The sequence below is a fragment of the Xyrauchen texanus genome, chromosome 27 (assembly GCF_025860055.1).
Source record: "Xyrauchen texanus isolate HMW12.3.18 chromosome 27, RBS_HiC_50CHRs, whole genome shotgun sequence".
Taxonomy (NCBI): domain Eukaryota; kingdom Metazoa; phylum Chordata; class Actinopteri; order Cypriniformes; family Catostomidae; genus Xyrauchen; species Xyrauchen texanus.
In genome coordinates this window covers 10,593,632-10,614,393 of record NC_068302.1, presented here as the reverse complement: position 1 = coordinate 10,614,393, position 20,762 = coordinate 10,593,632, and the positions used below count along the sequence as shown (strand labels likewise).

The 20,762-nt window shown below is 37.2% G+C and overlaps 1 protein-coding gene and 1 long non-coding RNA gene across 2 annotated transcripts in view; one reads left to right on the top strand and one right to left on the bottom strand.

The window, feature by feature from the left end:
• Nucleotides 1-5,746, bottom strand: part of LOC127621083 (uncharacterized) — a 91,739-nt gene extending 85,993 nt beyond the window's left edge. The window contains exon 1 of the long non-coding RNA XR_007967830.1: nt 5,455-5,746. This is a non-coding gene — a long non-coding RNA (uncharacterized LOC127621083). The remainder of the gene's footprint in view (nt 1-5,454) is intronic.
• Nucleotides 1-19,090, top strand: part of nr6a1a (nuclear receptor subfamily 6, group A, member 1a) — a 31,912-nt gene extending 12,822 nt beyond the window's left edge. Inside the window, exons 2-9 of the mRNA XM_052094529.1 lie at nt 2,912-3,142; nt 6,490-6,545; nt 9,232-9,398; nt 10,150-10,359; nt 12,429-12,683; nt 15,739-15,860; nt 18,558-18,710; nt 18,790-19,090. Of these exons, the coding sequence (XP_051950489.1) occupies nt 2,912-3,142; nt 6,490-6,545; nt 9,232-9,398; nt 10,150-10,359; nt 12,429-12,683; nt 15,739-15,860; nt 18,558-18,710; nt 18,790-18,929 (1,334 nt within the window). The 3' untranslated portion in view covers nt 18,930-19,090. The remainder of the gene's footprint in view (nt 1-2,911; nt 3,143-6,489; nt 6,546-9,231; nt 9,399-10,149; nt 10,360-12,428; nt 12,684-15,738; nt 15,861-18,557; nt 18,711-18,789) is intronic.
• The last annotated feature ends 1,672 nt before the right edge of the window (nt 19,091-20,762 follow it).

Below are 20,762 nucleotides of genomic sequence, written 5' to 3'. Positions count from 1 at the left end.
AGCTCAACAGCAAAGCGGCAGAAAGAAAAGACGGCATTTGCACTGTAATCATACTGTCCTTTAGAGGAGTAAAAGGCATGTCAGATGTTATGAATGGCCTGTTCTTGACTCTGCTGTAATGACAGGCCTGTGGAACTCCCTCTCTTATTGAGAAAGAAAAGGCGCTGGGCCATGACCCTGCTTTTATGACTTGACTCTCTGTTAATGGTCCACAGCCACGGCAGTTGACCCCGCCACATTCTCTGCTAGCAGCAGTTTTTTTTTTTAGTTTTTTTATTCACTCTCTTTCATACAGCAATGATCTTTGTTTGTGTTTGAGTTGATTAATTTCAGTAAAACCACTTCGTTCGGATGGTTCAGTTCAATGAATTCAACGATTCATTGATTTATCACTCATGTTTCTACAAATATGCAATATTGTTGGCATATTTTCCACAGCTAAAATGTACAGTACATTTGAATATGTCTGTAGCAAAAACCCAAAACAGTTCTTAAATTAAAATAAAAATTATAATAATACAAATAAAATAAAAAAAATCAATTTTGCTGTTTATAATGAGGTTCATTTGGCCTGTTTGTTCTGATGAATTCACTGATTTGCTGAGTCATCACAAAAAAATAATAAATAGTTTGTTAAATGTTGCTGTTTATCTTTCAGTTCATTCGGACAGTTTGTATCAATCTATTGACAATACATTGAATCATCACTCAAGTGAAATACACATTTAATGGCATGCCACTCTTATTATACTTTAAGCCCCATAGATTGTATGAAATCTTGCATTATGATTGATCCTCGTAGTTTTATTTCCAAGAAAATTCTTACAGATTATCCATTTGCATACTCGTTTTGAATCGGGAAAGAATGACTTATTTGCAGATTGGACATCACAACATCTTGATGACCATGTCCTTTATGATTTCTCCTCATAGTTAGATTTTCAAACCAAGTGCTTCTATTTGAGTGATTTTCACACTCTTTGTAAATCGGTTTGGCCGAATCATTGAAAAATATTGTTTAAAAGTTCTCTGAAGTATGGTATATTATTAAGTTTATAGCATTTTAACTGTTTAACTCCTTTAACTGTATTAGAAAAAATAATTGTTAAAAAGATCTGGTATTAGGTGATCTTAATCACTGTGTTTTGTTACTGATTCCACACCCTGAACACATTCTTGGCCTCTTTCAGTCCTCTCTGTGGGGTTTAGTTAGTCTGTATTGGTTCATAAGTGTTGTCTGTATTGGTTCATTAGGTAGCAGACGGGGTTCAGCGTTAGCTGATATCATAATTCTGACAGCGAGGACAGAGAGTGGTGAGGGTGGAGGAAGGGAGTGAATAGTTTTTCCGTCGCTCTTGGTTTGAACCCTTTCTTCGCTAAGTCAGCCGTGATGCCACAGTAACGGTGAGCAAGCACATTCCTCTCATGGCCATACCATTCACGGTTACCATGGTGCCCATCCATCTGGTCAAGGATTCTGGTTTTGGACCGGGGGAGGGTGTTTGTGTTAGTGTTTGTTTCTCTTATTGTTGTGGGAATTGCGTCCTTCCGTCTTGTTTTTTGAATGATAAATTTTCTTTCATTTCACATTAAGAATTAAACCCATGGGTTTCTTTTAAACCTGTGAATTTCCAAAGCACCAAATAAAAACAACATTCACAATGCATTTAACTTTAGTATTTAAAGCAACCAATGACGTTTGTCATATTTGTGGTTGAAGCTGAATATTCTGCAGGAAATAATGTAGGGTGGCTTTATTTTATCCATTGGGATTTGTTTGGATCATTAAAAGTAGGCTATTATATTATTGGTTAATATATTTTTTCCTGCTTCCACATGGCCTTTGTTACATTAACAAAAAAAACAACTAGTTTCTTAAAGGGATAGTTTATCCAAAAATGAAAATGATCACATCATAAACTCACCCTCATGCCATCCCAGATGTGTATGACCTTCTTTTGTTCTGCAGAACACAAATTAAGATATTTAGAAGAATATCTCCGCTCTATAGGTCAAAGTAATGCAAGTAAACAGTGACCAAAAGTTTGAAGCTCAAAAAAAGCACATAAAGGCAGCATGAAAGTAATCCATAAGATTGAAGTGGTTTAATCCATGTCTTCAGAAGTGATATGAAAGGTGTGGGTGAGAAACAGATCAATAATTAAGTAATTTTTTTTATAAATTCTCTTCCCTGTGCAGTATGTGAAAGAATGCGAATTGCAAAAACAAAAGAAGAATTTATAGTAAACAATTTACTTAAATATTGAACTGTTTCTCACCCACAACTATCGTATCACTTCTGAAGACATGGATTAAACCACTGGAGACGTATGGATACTTGTATGCTGTCTTTGTGTGATTTTTGTAGCTTCAAAGTTTTGGATCGCATTCACTTGCCTACTAAAGGGACCTACTAAAAATGTTTCTAAAAATTTCCTTTCAGCAGAAGAAAAAGTCATGCACATCTAGGATGGCATGGGGGTGAATACATGATGAGAGAATTTACATTTTTGGGTGAACTATCCCTTTAAGAGAAAAAAAAAATGGATCTGAAAAATTTGTGCATTAAAGAAAGTTGAACACAACCTAAAATGACAAATGCGGTGCATTTAATTTACATAATATTCAGCGAGAATAATAAAGACTTGCTTTTATCCATCAAGGTTTGATTGAAAGGTCAAAAGTAGCCTATTATAATATTATTGGTTATTACTTTTTTCCCGCTCATACTGCCTTGATCACATCAGCAAGAACTGTTTCTGAGGTGAAAAAAGTTAATACATGGTGTCTTATTGTAGTATGAATTCAGTACAAAATAAATACACAGTATAAAAGCAAATAATTGTCTAAATCGTACAAAATATAAATTTATATATACAGTATTATGGCATTAATACCTTGTTTCTTACAGATGATCAGGCTGAGCAGCGCTCCTGTCTCATTTGTGGAGACCGCGCAACAGGACTGCACTATGGTATTATTTCCTGTGAGGGCTGCAAGGGCTTCTTCAAACGCAGCATCTGCAACAAACGAGTCTACCGATGCAGCCGTGATAAAAACTGCGAGATGTCGCGCAAACAACGCAACCGCTGCCAGTACTGCAGGCTTCTCAAGTGCCTGCAGATGGGAATGAACCGCAAAGGTGAGAGATTAAGCCGGAAAACCTGATGGACAATGGAGGTGATACCAGCCCTTGGCTTCTTTTGTCTTGTTTCCCATTAAAAATATCTAAAATAATTAAAACAAGATAAATACTGGCAGGTTTTATGTGATTCTAGTGGCTCCAATCTGGTTCAGATGGTTGATCAGCTGGACTACCAGCTGATGGGGCCGAGCTCAACCTGGTAGATCAATTTGGTGGGGACATGGTTGAGCAGGATAACCATATTCCAAAAGATAGCTTAACCACCTTAAACTGGTATGACCTGGTTTTTGCAGCAGGGAAAAGATCAGCATGACTGGTCACCAGCATATGTTGTGTTTTTAAACTGGTATATGCTGGTTTGACCTCTCTAGCCTGCCTAACCACAAACAACTGACCTGCTTACAGTATTATAAAAAGCAAGACCACGTTAGCTGAAAAGCATAACCAGCAACACCACCTTGCTCAATCAGCCTCACCAGCTTTGCTATGCTTGTCCATTAGCTAGACCTGCACCAAACCAGCGTAATTTGTTTTTATAAATCATTAGTACTGTATATGGCATGCAAGCAAGTGTAAGAGTGAAACTGTTACAGTCATTTTAATAGCAACTGCTTATAGATCAAAGCAGGACTCGAATCATGTATCACATAAAACGTGAATGTCCATTCTCAACCTAGGCTCAAGCAACATTCTTCGCCACAATGGTAACTCCCAAAACTCCAGCCTAACAGACACTCTTTTTAAATATCAATATAACAAAACATTAAACATTAACAAATCTCTTCCTATTGTCATCTTACTCTAAAAATAACAGAATAACACTTAAAGGGATAGTTCACTCAAAAGTGAAACTTTACTCACCCTCATGCCATCCCTGATGTGAATGACTTTTTCTTCTGCTGAACACAAGTGAAGATTTTTAGAAGAATATTTCAGCTCTGTAGGTCCATACAATGCAAGTGAATGTGACAAGAACTTTGATGCTCAAAAATCACAAAGGCAGCATAAAAGTAATCCATATCCTCAGAAGCATTATAAGTGTGGGTGACAAACAGATCTATATTTAAGTCCTTTTTACTGTAAATCTCCAATTTCACTTTCAATGACACATTCTTCTTCTTTTGTTTTTGGTGATTTGCATTCTTTATGCATAGTGCCACCTACTGGGCAGGCAAAAAATATTACTCTTTTTCTCACCCACACCTATCATATTGCTTCAGAAGACATATATTTAACAACTGGAGTCTTATGGATTACTTTTATGCTGCCTTTATGTGCTTTTAAGAGCTTCAAATTCTGGCCAACATTCACTTGCATTGTATGGACCTACAGAGCTAAAAATCTTTGTTTTTATTCTGTAGAAGAAAGTAAGTCATACACATCTGGGATGGCATGAGAGTGAGTAAATGAGAGAATTTTCATTTTTTGGTAAACTACCCCTTTAATTTGAAAAAATTTCTTCCAATCCAGTCCCATGAAAAGCATGCTGGAAATGTAAAGAACCTGCCTAGTTTCATCAATGCTACATTAACACCACAAAGTATTCATGTAGTCCCAACTCATATGGATTAAATAAACTTCCATTTTGATAATTTAAATGGATAGGACGCATTGAAATTAAGTTGTGACAATATGTTCTAGAATTATATTGCTTTAGTTCATTTTTAATTAAATAAATTGAACAAACAGCAAAAATCCTTTTTCTCTGTGTGAAGAAAACATTTGAAGGAAAGACTGGTAGACATCAGCTGAAATGGCTTCCTTATTGCAATACAACTCTCCAACGACTCCATAAGTAATGGGTAAAAAGCACTCAAGACTTGACGGACAGCCGGTGGGAAATATTTTAAAATAATATCCACTGCCCTCTAGTGGCCATTGCAGTCATTCACAATTGCAAAGGTTGAAGGAGAGCACTCCAGAGTATTCAAGTAATTTGAATGTACCACTGAAAAAGACTACAGATAAGAACATAAATAAGGTTGTATTTCATATAATGTCATCTTTAAATATTGTTATATTTTATTATTTACTGTTAACTAATGTAGTATTTTTGGTTATAGATGGGTGTAAGTGGATACTGTACAGGGAACAAGCTACACATTTCCTATCTTTATTTCCCTTAGAATCATGCAGGGTATAATTATGAGTTAGCTGTTTCTTTAGTCAGTTAGTATAAACATTTGATCAATACAAAGTCTAAAAGTCTACAAGAGAGATAAGAAAGAGAGGTTAGCCCATCAGTATTCAAAAATGTTCTTAAAGGAATAGTTCACCCAAAAAAGAAACGTCTCTCATTATTCACTTACCCTGATGCCATCGCAGATGTGTGTGACTCTTTCTTCAGCAGAACACTAATGAAGATTTTTAGAAGATAGAGCTCTGTTGGGTCTTTATAATAGAAGTTCACGGGTGCCAGCACTTTGACGGTTGAAAAGTCACATTTAGGCAGCACAAAAGTAATCCACTTGACTCCAGTCGATCAATGAATGTCTTCTGAAGCAAATCGATATGTTTATGTAAGAAACAAGTTGATAATGAAAATATTTCTAACTTTAAATTGGCTCTTTCATCCAGAGCTCTGATGCTGTTTGAAATAGCCAAACTCTCAGTTGACGTTGTTGTTCTGTTGTAAATAAGAGTCGCTTCCAAATTCTCGCGTGAACTTGCCGAGACTCTTAGGTCACGCTTCACGTCAGCTGCTGGCAAGAAGTGCTTTTTAAAAGTTAATAAAGTTTGACTTATCAGTTTATTTGTTACACAAACTTAGCAATTTGCTTCATAAGACATTCATTTCTGAATGTGACTTTTGGACCGTCAAAGTGCTGGCACCCGCAAACTTCTATTATAAGGAGCTGACAGAGCTCTATCTTCAAAAAAAAATCATCACTGGTAAAATCACTGTAAAGCATGGTTTTGAGAAGCTTATTGCTTTAAGGTAGCATATGAAGAATTATAGACATGTCAGACTGTTTGAAATTTCATGTAATACTCATCAATGCAACCACAGTAGTGTGTCCAAGTATTTGCATGTACCCAAGTAGAAGTATTAAACTAACTCCAGCTCTTTCCTTATGCTTAGGTTATATAATGTGTATCAAAAGTTACAATGTCTGCCTTTCTACCCCAAATCTTAATTTTGTTAAAAGCATACTTGCATTGTTGTGTTGCGGTTAGCATCAAGATCCCCTTAATGAGAAATACACAAACCTCTTTGTCTGTCATTTTCATTCGAATGTTGAAAAGCGGCTAAATATTTCAAAGGCAAACAGAAATTCTCATTTTGAAGGTAAAATTCTTTTTAAATTGACTCACCGCTTATTAATTGGCTTTTTGTTTTGCAGCAATCAGAGAGGATGGCATGCCAGGCGGACGAAACAAAAGCATCGGTCCCGTACAGGTACGCATGACCCCTCTCATTCACTGTAAATGCATGCCCTGCCCTGCCCTGAGCTTTCTGTTCTCTAAATCACTTCCATACTTTGCTCTTGATATTCACATTATTCCAACTTTTTCCAAGTCATTAATTCATAACTCCATCCCTGCCCTGCTATTAATCGAGTGTTCCTTGGTAGTCTTCTGTTTTTCTTGTGTCCACCTTCTATTAAAGCATATGTAGCATTTGCGTTCATGCCCTCTCAAGGTGTGAATAGAGGAAATAGAGATGATTTGTGTTGGTGCACATGAAGACGAGTGGAATTGAGTTTTGGGATAAATAGGCTGACGTGCTGATAAACGGCCTTGTGACCTCAGCACAATTTAAAGACGTTAATTTCATTAGTGGAGTCCCTGTTCTCAAGGCCAACGTTCTAGTGAATAGATTGCCTTGTCATTCTTCTCAATCATCATCAGCTGACCTCATTGAAAAATTGTGTTTGGTGGTTTTCTACATTTGAAAATATATCTCAAAATGTACTGTAAGGTAAAGCATTTGGTATGGTGACTCATCTTATTATAGAGTATACTGGCACATACTTGTAGATTTTTGAATTCTTAATTAATATTTTTGTCTTGTTTGTAAATTTAAATATGATATATCTTTAAAGGAATAGTTCACTCAAAGATGTTACTCAACCTCAGGTTGTTCCAAACCCAACCAAGTCTCATAGAATAAACAGTACTATCACTAAACTGAGTTTTATGTGCAACGAAGTGATACGATATGACGTGGTTGCTACAGTCACTATGCTTTTTTTTTCACTGGGTTATTAATACAATTATTATTTAAGTACTTATTTTTAAACACAATGATGATTCATCGACATTATAGACATTACAGTTTTATCGTCTGTTAATGCTAAGTGTGTTGTGAAAGGCGCTATACAAATAAAATTGACTTGACTTTTCGTGTCAAATTTGCTTTTAAAACACTATCAGTTACGTTTAAGTGCTGTTTAGAGTAAGGATATATATTTTTTTAACACTACTGGTTAGGTTTATGCTAAAGTTTTAGGTAAGTGTGGTACATTTTACTCATTAAAACCTCCATCTAATATTCACCTTAAAAGCCTCGTCTGATTACAACATAATTTCACTCTCTTTTGGCGCCCCCTACTGGACATTTCACTGGGAAACTTCAGCGAAACGTGTAATGAAGCACGTAATTTTGTTTTGCAAAAATGTTGCCATTGTCATGGAAATTTTCCACACTGTCCAATCCTGTTTAATTTCCTTTGTTTCGTAGAACACAAAAGGATGAATCGTCAGTCACCCTTCGCTTTCAGTATATGGAAAAAGATACAATGAATGTGAATGCTGCCTGACATCTCCTGTGTTCCATCATAATAATAATATAGTAATACAGGTCTGGAACAACATGTTCATATTCACATCCAAATTATGATAGAATTTTATTGGGGGGTGAATCATCCTGTTAAATTAGATAAATTTACCTGGGAAGTAAAATTGTATATGTTAAGACTTGTTCTAAATGAATTTATCTGGAAATGCCATAGGTTTATTTTTCTTACCCCATTGGCAAACACACATATATATATATATTTGATATAAAAATGCCACACAATTTTGCTTTTTTAAAAGATATATACTGTGTGTGTGTGTGTGTGTGTGTGTGTGTGTGTGTGTGTGTGTGTGAGCGTGTATTTATCACTTTGTGGGGACCAAATGTCCCCATAAGGATAGTAAAACCTGAAATTTTTGACCTTGTGGGGACATTTTGTCGGTCCCCATGAGGAAAACAGCTTATAAATCATACTAAATTATGTTTTTTGAAAATGTAAAAATGCAGAATGTTTTCTGTGAGGGTTAGGTTTAGGGGTAGGGTTAGGTTTAGGGGATATAATATAAAGTTTGTACAGTATAAAAACCATTATGTCTATGGAAAGTCCCCATATAACATGGAAACACTACGTGTGTGTGTGTGTGTGTGTGTGTGTGTGTGTGTGTGTGTGTGTGTGTGTATAATTACTAGACAAAAAAGGTACAGACAAAAATACTAAAATCTAGATAATCTAAAATATAACTATAAATAATTCTGATATAAATGATCCAAAAAATATTTATATTTAGTTCACTGACAAATATGTAATTTTAGTATCTGGAACGGTTTAGCCTGGTGAATAATGTTTACTATTTTTATATAAAAGATATAACATTTTTAATGTATAAAAGCTTAGCTTTGTTACTGGGTAAAGCACTCTTGTTGCACCTGTTCCCAGCCTGTATGAGCACTAGAGACCGTTGTCTTATTGACTCGACTTAATTGCGTCTGGAACACACAATAGTTGGTTGGTTCATCTTATGCAAAAAAAAAAAAAAATCACTTTTTGAGCTGTTACAGATGGCTTGAATTTTAGTACCTGGCCTTGACTGAAACACTTGTTTGTCTCTTTCCGTAGTTTGTTTTATTAAGAGTAATAATGAGTCTCATGCATGTGTGCAGTCACTAAATAACCTCTCTCTTCATCTGCCTCTCCTCATTTAAATTGACTTGGAGATTATGGGCCCTGCAGACTACTTTACATTTGAAATCTTTTCTGCAGTAACTTGTATTGTATTTTCAGAGCTTTGTAATTTTTATTAAAAATATATAAAAATAAAATAATCTTTCCCCTCTCTCTGTGCAGATTTCCGATGAGGAAATTGAAAGGATTATGTCCGGACAGGAGTTTAAAGATGAAGCTAACATGCCAGAACACACATGGGGAAACAACGGTGACAGTGACCACAGTTCCCCTGGCAATGGTGTCTCTGATGGGAACCAGCCCTCTCCTGTCTCCACACTTTCATCCAAGTGAGTATTCCCACCTCCACTGCAAAAACAACAGGATCTGGAATTCCATCTGGGAATATTTCACAAAGAACATTAAAGGATAAATTTACTTTGATTACAGTCCTTCAAATGTTTGAGTGTTTAAAATGAATGAAAATATCCTCTACATCAAAAAAGTATTTTTAGAGCATCAGATCATAACAGCTAATTGTGAGAACGTTGTTATATACAGTACTGTGCAAAAGTTTTAGGCACTTGTGAAAAACAGCACAGATTCTCCTATTTACACCTGGACACCGCTTTTCTTGGTTGTTGGCAGACATGATGTTCCAAGCTTCTGGAGAATTCGCCACAGTTCTTCTATCTATTTAGACTGTCTCAATTGCTTCTCTCTCTTTATGTAATCTCAAACTGACATGATGTTCAGTGGGGGGCTCTGAGGGGTCTTGACATCTGTTGCAGGGCTCCCTGTTCTTCTATTCTAATCTTTTCTGTTTGCAAAAGAATGTTTGAGAGTCTAAAATGTATATTTCCCATTGACACATTAAAGCTGAATATATAAATAACCATTTTAAGACAAATGTTTTTGTGAAAAATCTTATGTGCCTAAGACTTTTGCACAGTACTGTACATTAAAGGGGAATTGCTTAGATTTTGCACTTAAAATAAATATGGATCTTTTCATGACTTTCTGAGTTATTAGTAGATAAACTTGACCAAGTCAACTCAACTTGAACATGCGAAATCTTTCCTTTCCACTTTTTCGGCACAGTCGCTCTGTAGAGCTGAATGGCTACACGGCTGCTTTGAGGGAACAGTACATTGGCAATGCTATGGCTCAGCATTTCCAGTTCCTGCCCCATCTGTTTGGATACGCCGCCCAGCCACGGAGTCTGTACCCTCAGAGTCATACCCTCATCAGCCAGCTGGTGGCAGCAGAGGAGCTGGCCCCTCTTGGCACGCCCATGCTCATCGAGGAAGGGTAAAGATACTTCATTCAGTCAGCAGTCGAGCAGGCCATTTGTCATTTTGAAACAAGGTCAGAGATGAATGGGGGTTCAGGGCAAAATGCCCCCAAAATTCTGAATTTAATTTATTCTTGGCCTAGTTAGACACTATCACATACAATTTCAGTTGATGCTGATTTTATTTAATAGGTAACAAATGACTTATTCCCTGATCATTTGTTTTAAAAGAATATTCCGGGTTCAATACAAGTTCAATCAACAGCACTTTGTGGCATAATGTTGATTACCATAAAAAAATTTAAAAAATTGACTTGCCCCCCTTTATTTAAGCTATATTCGCTATTACAGTGAGGCACTTGCAATGGAAGTTAATGGGGCCAGTCCATTAACATTTAAACTAATCTTAGTTGTGTAAAGTTGTATACAATACCAGAATTACATGAGTACAACATTTTCATGACAACATTGCAATATTGGATATAACTTAACACAGATAAAGTTCCCAGCCTGTATGATTTTATCACACTAAAATCATGTAAACATGTATAACGTTTGTCTCTTGTGGCTATAATTTTGAAACCGTGTATTTGGACCCTTTTCACATATCCTAGTATGTAATGTGGAAGTAAATGAATGAACGGTAAACTTGTATAGCGGTGAATTGGAGACCACAGCAAAGATCATTTTTGCTTACCCGTTTGCTCCAACAGCAAAAGAAAAAAATCCACTATTACACTTTCACAGACGTCAAAAAGAAGAAAAAATAATAGTGCTGTTGGTAACAGTAGACAGAAGAGAGAAACAGGCAAATGTTCTGTCACTCCCTCAGCAGCTGTATGAAGTATAATTATAAATAAAAAATTTACATTAAGTAATTACAAAATTGTGAGTATAAAAAAGTTAGCTAGATTAATGCTGCTAAATAAGGTGGAAACGAGTCATCACAGTCTGTAAAAAGGGTTAATTTTAATATTTATGGACTGTCCTATTAACTTCCAGTGTAAGTGCCTTACTATATCCACAATTTATTAATTTTTTTGTTTTAAAATTTAAACAAGGGTTGTAATTATTTTTTGTGGTAATCAACATTATGCCACAAATGCTGTCGATTGAGCTTAACTTGTATTGAACCCGGAATATTCCTTTAAATTATTTTGCATAAAAGGTGACCGTGTGTTTTAGGTTAGAAAATATAAAGATAAAAAAACAGGGGGCAAATATTGCCCTTTAATTAAAAAAAAATAATAAAAGTAGCAAGTGTGTTCATTGTTACTTAATATGTAACACATTGTAATGCCAACTTATGGCCATGGTGCTTTGAGCATAAGTTTTTTTTTTGTAAATGGTTCACCCAAAGATTACAATTTCTCCTCATTTATCACTCTCATTCCATCTCAGATGTGTAAGACTTTCTTTCTTCAGCAGAACAAAAACAAAGATTTTTAGAAGAATATCGCAGCTCTGTAGGTCCATACAATGCAAGTGAATGTTGGCCAGATATTTGAAGCTCCAAAAAGCACAAAGACAGTACAGAAATAATCAATATGACTCCAGTGGATAAATCCATGTCTTCAGAAGTGATATGATATGATAGGTGTGGGGGAGGAACAGATCAATATTTAAGTCCTTTTTACTCTCAATCTTCACTTTTACATCTGAAAGTGAAAGTAAACATGGAGATTTATAGTAAAAAAAAGGACTGAAATTTGTTCTGTTTCTCACCCACACATATCATATCTCTTCTAAAGACATACACTGCATCCAAATATCCATACAAATAATGGAAATAGATTGTGAAAATCTTCATTAATGGTGTTTGCTAAGGCAAGCATAACTATTACTACTATGGTTAGGGGTTTAAGTGATCTATGATAAGACTAGGGACCAGTATATCATAGAGAATTGGTGGAGGGCTTTTTTTATTTGGGCTAGTAGGTAACCACTATCAGCCACAAAGAACACCTTATCAACCACATAGCAACGCCCTTGCAACCACCCAGCATCATGGAGAGAGTTTTGCAAGGCCAAGCACCGCTAGTAAACATCTAGTTATAAGAATTGTATCTTTTTCTCTTTTGTGTAGGTATCGGGTAACTCAGGTGGAGCTCTTTGCTCTGTTGTGTCGGCTGGCGGATGAGCTGCTCTTCAGACAGATCTCCTGGATCAAGAAGCTTCCTTTTTTCTGTGAGCTGTCCATTGAGGACTACACACGGCTCCTGAGCTCTACCTGGCAGGAGCTCATCCTTCTGGCCTGTCTGACGGTCTACAGTGCACAGGTCCTAGGTGATCTCGCCAACGTTACTGACAAATACACTCCGTCAGATGACGAGCTGCAGAGGTGAGGAACCGTGTGCTTTGTGGACTATGATGATAGTAGAACGACATATTTTTCATTAATTCAATCAATTAATTCATCCTAGTTATATTGCATTCAAGACACTCAGTTGGTTTACATGCACAGTTTATAAGCTACAGTCTTCATCTGTCTGTTCAAGTATACATGACACAATACGGAATGACACACTTCCTGTCACCTCTGTCTTTCGGAGCACATGCACAACGTCGAGGTCCGATAGTTGACTGATTATCTAGGTCTGTTAGTCTTCGCAAAAATCAGACGATATGATTTCAGTTGGACTAAAGCATTTACATGACATATTAAAAAGACAAATTATGGGGGGGCCTGGGTAGCTCAGCGAGTAAAGACGCTGACTACCACACCTGGAATTTCAAGTTCCAATCCAGGGTGTGCTGAGTGACTCCAGTCAGGCTTCCTCAGCAACCAATTGGCCCAGTTGCTAGGGTGGGTAGAGTCACATGGGGTAACCTGCTCATGATCACTATAATGTGTGGTTCTCGCTCTCAGTGGGGCACGTGGTGAGTTGTGCATGGACGTGGGAGTAGAGTGAAGCCTCCACATGCGATATGTCTCCACGGATGGCTCAACAAGCCACGTGAGAAGATGCGTGGATTCGTCCTCCACCACCGCGATTGAGGCGAGTCACTATGCCACCATGAGGACCCAGAGCGCATTGGTAATTGAGCATTCCAAATTGGGGAGGAAAGGAGAGAAAATACACACACAAATAAGACAAATTATTGTTTTAGTCTGGCTGAAATTGCACTGACTGGCATTTCAATGAATCTGTTCATTCGGACAGGTTGTTTCAATGAACAGATTGAAAGTGCACAGAGTCATTATTCAGGTTCCAGTGTGACATTTTATGTTTCATTTTGTTGTGAAATAAATTTTTGGTTAAATTCTTCACTATATTTACAGGTAGGTACATAGTTTATGCCAAATGTTGTTTTGTTTTCTCATCCACATTATTAATTGGACATTACTAAAAATAACTAATTTGTCCTAAACTTAGTAGATGTGCCTGAAATAAATAAATATTGCCTTCATTTTCTGTCGGCATGAGAGGGGCTTGTTGCGATATCTAGTGCAGCAGTTTTAAATCACGACTGACTGTTCTCCATGCTTCAGGTGTTCTTAGGCATCTTTGGATGGAGGGTGTGTGTGTGTGTGTGTGTCTGTCTGTCTGTCTGTCTGTCTGTCTGACTGTGGGGGAGAAAAACAGCTAGCGAGAGAGAGTAACTCTGTCTCTGTATAAATGTGTGATAACTGATAAGAATAGACCAATGGCATAGATTTTGTTTGAGCATTGGGGGGGTCCAAATGTGGGTCTGGTCCATAGACAATTACATTCACTCTTAAATATTTATACACCGTGTATCATATCAAGCATTCCAAAAAAGCATTAAGGTTAATGTTTCAGACAAACATGAACCCTTTCAGAAAATTACAATTCTTACCTGCTCATCTGAAATGAGTCTGCTTTCCTCACCCTGATAAAAAAAAAAAACTGATCATGTTTATCGACACATTTAACATCTTCACTGACTCCACATATGTCTTGCGTGATTGTGATTTCATGTTTTCTAAATTCATACTGAAGTTTTGTGTGGGGCCTACAGACCGATATCACACATGTTGTTAGCCATTGACTGCGTCTTGTGAGACACAAAATTGTATACCTTCATGGGGTGCTTGACGCTCTGAACACTGAATCCTCAATGCATCTGCATTTCAATCTTATAATGTTTTATATCCCTTTAGAGAAATTGTGTGTGTGAACATTGTGTATAAATGTGTGCTCATTTCATTTGCTGTTATTAAATTGCATTTTGTATATATCTGCCACCGGCAAGCCTGCTCTCTAAATATTTGCATTGCACATTAAAAAGGTCAAAACAATGAATAATTGAAATACTGCTGTCACAAATTGACACATCATGTGGACTACTCACAACTCTATAATATTGAAACATCAATAATAGAAGCTCGGTGGAAATCTTTTGTAAATTTTGACCCGGGATGTTGGTTTTGGGCTAATTCCAGCTACCAATTTTAAAGCCATATTTAATAGGTGTGTAGGATATAACTGTGTGAACTGTGTGCTGACATTGAGGGGGAGAGTTTGTGTAGTGTGTAAATTAGTCTGGAATCACCTGACCGCTGAACCATCTCCTCTGGATCTCTTGGCTAGATTTACTGTTGCATGTTGGGTACAAATGCAGGGCATCAGGTATCAGGTCATGAAACATTCCCTTTTACTGGGCAGGAACACACTGAAGTCACGACCTACCTATAGGAAGAGAGTTCAAAGAGACAGTTGTATTTAAAAGAGAACGGCTGATATATGAAGAGAGCAAACAAATTCAGGAAAGCATAAATGCAAAAAATAAAAGTGAAAAAAGAAGGAAAACAAACTGCCTAATGTTGCTTGGTGGACTAAGCTGGTTTATCCAGTTTCCCAACCTAGTCAAGTTGATTAGGAAACCAGTTAACCACCTTAAGCTGGTTTAAGCTTCTTTTTTTGCATGGATGGCTGAAGATTGAAAGGTAATGGTACTGTGTATCTTGGCTCTGGTTGGCTTTTTTGTGATGGCTTTATGAAGTAATTTAGCACTAAAGCATGTCTCGTATGCAATGCTTTATCACTAAAACATTATTAAGGCAACTCATGAGTTCTCCCACTCTCCCATATTCTTATCTCATTAGTGCCTTACATAAATTAAGCACGTCAAAAACTCTAGTTTTATTGGCCTACGCGATGAGCGTATATGTAACCGCATAGTGCACATACACCACTCATGCTGGAGATGCATGTTCTAGTTCAGCCCGTTTTGTGTCCCAGTCCCATCACCCTTGCCTTCTCCTTGTCAGGTTCTGTCATCTTTCTGCTATCCCAAAAAAAAACAACCTCCCCCTTCACCCTACCTTAGTGATGTAATTGTGAGGTCAACTGTCACTATTTGAAGTGTGTATATAGTCAATTGAGTGTGTGTGTGTGTGTGTGTGTGTGTGTGTGTGTGTGTGTGTGTAGTTTCAGTGAGGATGGCATGGAGGTGATGGAGAAGCTGATCTATTTGTTCCGTAAATTCCATCAGATGAAGGTCAGCAATGAGGAGTATGCCTGCATGAAGGCCATCAACTTCCTCAACCAAGGTAAAATAACACAACCGCAAGCTAGACTTTAGTTGTTTGTTTCTATGACAATAAAAAAAAAATCACCTTATCTTTTAGCTTCAGTTTATTGCATGAAAATTCATTTAATATTTAAAAGGATCAATTAATTACATGTTTGAACACTCAAATAGCCCAAAATCTGTACTTGCAGTTCTTGGTTCTTAAAAAACATTATACACTGTCGTTGTGAAGGGGATACTTCATACATTTCATACTGTATGGTTTAGATATTTTTTCAAATATTTCTGTGAGTTGTGTCTGAGAAAATACTCTCCATTCTTCATTCTCCATTCCATCAAAGCAGGTTTATTGTCATATCTTTCCTGTGTGGTAGAAGACAAAATAATGTGAACTATGGTTCATATAACAGGTTTTTATAGGACAATAAATTCAGACACTGTTAGACAATGCAAAAAAAAAAACATTTCAACCAATTAGCATCATGTAGAGCAGCATTGTATGGTTCCTTGATCCGGCCTCAGAATACAAAATTCATATAAAAGGTCATTTTGACTTTATCACAATTATGACTTTATTTCTTGCAGTTGTGATATAAACTTACTGTAGAATGATATAAACTCACAATTGCAAGAAATAGTTATTACCAATTATTACCTATTACTACCAATACTGTGGAAGCTGGATCCCGACATGGAATAAAAAAATAAAAAGGGAAATTCTGACTTTATTTCTTGGAGTTATGACTTAATATCTCACAATTGCAGTATAACAATTCTTACAAATGAGATAAAAAGTCAGAATAACCTTTTTTGTGGCAGATGCTTTATGCACCCTGGTGCAAATTAAGGTAGATACTGTTTACACCCAAGTACAAATAGTGTCAGATAATATTTGCTTCCCTAATTAAATACTAACAGTATAGGGGCATCACAGCAGCATATTTATTGTGTTTATTTAGAGTCCCACAGACACTCTAAACCTAACCCTAAACCTTCCTTTACAAAGATGCACCATTGTTTTACTAGGGGTGTAACGCTCCATCGATCTGGACCGATCAAATCACCAGTGGTACAATGTCATCAATTCAGCGAGTAAACATCAATGTATAATTATTTTAAGATGCATCTTTACTTTGAAATTCTCTTGCCAGCCACATCCGTCCACATTTCCACCAGGCAATGCAGCAATTGATATTAAGCGCTAAATGCTTCTCGTGTGGCCACACGGATGTGCACGGAGTGACTGAAGCCTGAAGTTGTGCCATCAACATGGCTGCAAGCTCCGGTGACTGACATCAGGAGTAGCTCACATGCCCGATAAAATCTAATATTATATCGTAATATCGATCGCAGGCCCTTGAATATAATCTAATCGAAATTGCATCGTGGTAGACTTTGAGGTACTCAAAGGTACCTCTAGGTTTTATGACAGTAAAATACCATGGTGATACTATGGTTAGTATGGTTAGTATTTAGAGTAAAATCATACTAACCACAAAATTAAACATGGTTACTTTGCTATAAACACTATATTACTGTAGTAACACCATTGTTAATTGCATCACGTCTATGGTTTCTGCGAATGAAAAAGTATTTCTCTATTAAAACTACATTTATATAAATTTTACATACCAATAGTATATATTTTTTTCTGGCCAATTTGGACTGCCCAATACCCAATGCGCTCTAGGTCCTCATGGTGGTGTAGTGACTCACCTCTATCCGGGTGGCGGAGGATGAATCGCGTTACCGTGGAGACCTAGCACGTGTGGAGGCTTCACGCAATACTCCACGGCATCCACAAACAACTCACGTGCCTCAGCAAGAGCGAGAACCACATTATAGTGACCATGAGGAGGTTAAACCTACGTAACACTACCCACCCTAGCAACCGGGCTAATTGGTTGCTTAGGAAGCCTGACTGGATTCACACAGCACGCCCTGGATTCAAACTTGCGACTCCAGGTGTGGTAGTCAGCATCTTTACTCGCTGAACAGAATGGGAAAAAGAGTGCGACAAATGCAGAATCGAACCCAGGTTGGAAACACAGTCTCACTGGCGTTAAACCCCATGCCACTGAAGCGAAACGTACAATGCAGTTTGTTGTAAATTTCTGTTTCCAAAAGTCTTTTGGGGTGCAAATAACCGTTCTGTGTGGCAGGTGTTTTTGTTTTTGTTTTTTTGGTGGTGGTGGATGGGTGGGGGTTTAGGCGGGATCTGGCTTAAATCGCTTTGCATTGAAGCTGAAAAAAATATATTGGTTACTATATAGTTAATGTCAAAGAATAGTGCAGTGTTTAGCAGTATCACACATCGTCCAAACTAGGTGCAACACAACACGTTTCTAGAAACAAGTCATTTTTCCTTACTGAAAGAAATCATTCTGCTTGAGGTAACAAACTGTCAACAAACCAGAACATATTTGATGTTTAATATACAGCTATGGGCAGCATGATTTTGGACCACTGAGGTTTGATTATGGGCGGAGCTACCCAGAAAATATAATCTAAACAATAGATTAAATGTATTGTTTTGTGTCACAGTCGCTGCAGATAAGGACACCCAACAAGACATTTTGTCACTTTTGTTCTGGGTAACTCCACCCATAGTGAAATCTCATTGGTCCAAAATGCTGCTCTGATATTAAAGAAGTGAAGATGTATGCACAGACATTGATTAGACAATATATAAAGATATTTCTTTCTATTTGTCTAGATATTCGTGGTCTGACTAATATGACCCAGTTGGAGCAGCTGAACAAGCGTTACTGGTACGTTTGTCAGGACTACACGGAGTATAAGTACCCTCACCAGCCCAAACGCTTTCCAGAGATCATGATGTGTCTGCCAGAAATACGCTGCATTGCAGGTAAGCATTCTACTGTATTATTGATTTTCTTCATGTTTGTTAAGGATCTGATCTCACGCATTCTACCATCAAATTTCAGGGAAGCTGGTCAATATTCCTTTGGAGCAGCTCCCCCTGCTGTTTAAGGCAGTATTGCACTCCTGTAAGTCCAGTCTGAACAACTACAGGACAGGCTCCTCCCCCTTTGTGAGTGCAAAGGGTACCGCCCCTGCCAACTAGCCCCGCCCCTTGACAACACCCTCCCCATCTATTGCACGGGGGCGGGGTGTTATTTGGGGTGGGACGCCTGGTGCCTGACTCCTCCTCTCATGAATGTGACAAGAAACTACAGTATTTTATACATTTAGTTTAGTTTAGTTTTGATTTTCTCTCTATTTATTACCAGACAGAGCTGAATGTATGTTGATCCACACTGTGCACATGCTTCTTTTTCAAATGGAAATGCACAATAAGCGCAGTGGATTTCACACGCTTCAGTCCAACTGCAATATGTGACGGTGTAACCACTGATCAGATTAGATCTACCACTAGCTTTTTATTTTTTACCTTTATTCTCTTTTCTTTTGGGTGCTGATAGGGGACAGATATGTATGAAATTAATTATGCTTTATTGAACGACTACCTCAGGAAGAAACTGTTAAACGTACTCTCTCGGTTCGCGATGCTCCGTGCTGATTGGGAAGTTAACACTGACACTATATTGAGTGTTTGAGTCTTGTCTTATGCATGTGTTGGTTCTGCTTGCAATATGCATTTGCATTGCACAGCAGTTCTCAAAGACAGTAGTCACGGAGAGTGTGATTGTTTACACAAAGAGAGGTGTACAGATATGTTTCACAATCATAGGCTGGGGACAAAATGAGAATTCTATTTGACAACAGAATATGTCTGTTAATATTGATTTTGTTTTCTTTTTTCTTTTTTTTTTTTTTTTTTGACCAAAGTGTTATGCAAAGTTGTAGGGAAGTGAGCACTGCTCTGCTCAACAACAAAAAAATGGCGCCTTTCAATAAATCAAACGCATTGAAATGTGGTTTACATTGCAAGAAATCAGTTTTTAAACAGTATTCTTGTTTTCCAGTAAAAATTAATATCTAAGCATCTTAAAAACATGACAAATTGACTTTTGTCTTTTACTTTAACTTTTTAAAAATTTGAAAACGTTTTTTTAAGCGTAAACTGCACAATTTGTTTTTAAAGGGATAGTTCACCATAAAATGAAAATTCTCTCAGCATTTACTCACCCGCATGCCTTCCAAGATGTGTATGACTTTTTCTTCTGCAGAACACAAATGAAGATTTTTAGAAGAATATCTCAGCTCTGTAGGTTCATATAATGCAAGTGAATGGTGGCCAGAACTTTGAAGCTCCACTCTGTCGTTCCATTGTATGGACCGACAGAGCTGAGATATTCTTCTAAAAATCTTCATTTGTGTTCAGCAGAAGAAAGTAAGTCAAATGCATCTGGTATTGCATGAGGGTGAGTAAAGTATGAGATCATTTTCATTTTTGGGGGAACTATCCCTTTAAAACCAAAAATAGCAATATGGTAAGAAAAATAAACTGAATTCCAGATAAATGAAAACAAGCCTTATGTATCTTGTTTTAAGGATGTTTTGATATTTTTACTAGAAAGGCAAAAATATAAATATTTACTTTATCAAAATTTCCCATATCACACACACACACTCCTCATTCGGTGCACTCAATTGAACAGGGTAGCATCTTGAGTTATTTTAGTGACTGTGAAGTTGTGTTTTGATATTTATTAGCTCAAGTTTGGCCTTTGAGAGATGCAGTCATAAATACAATCACATCCTGAATGGGCACCTTTAAAAGGGAAATGTTCAAAACCGAAAACTGAACTGACCTTTCACCATAAATTGTGAACTTGTGATTCCTTTTCCATCAGTTGGCTTCAAGCTCTACCAAAGAGCCTTTATTTGACTGCGTTCTGATGTTGTGTGTACATTGTGTGGAGAACATTGGATTTCCTTTATAGTTTAATCTGAGCAAGCAGCCAGTGTCCCTCGATCAGGCCTAGTTTGTCGC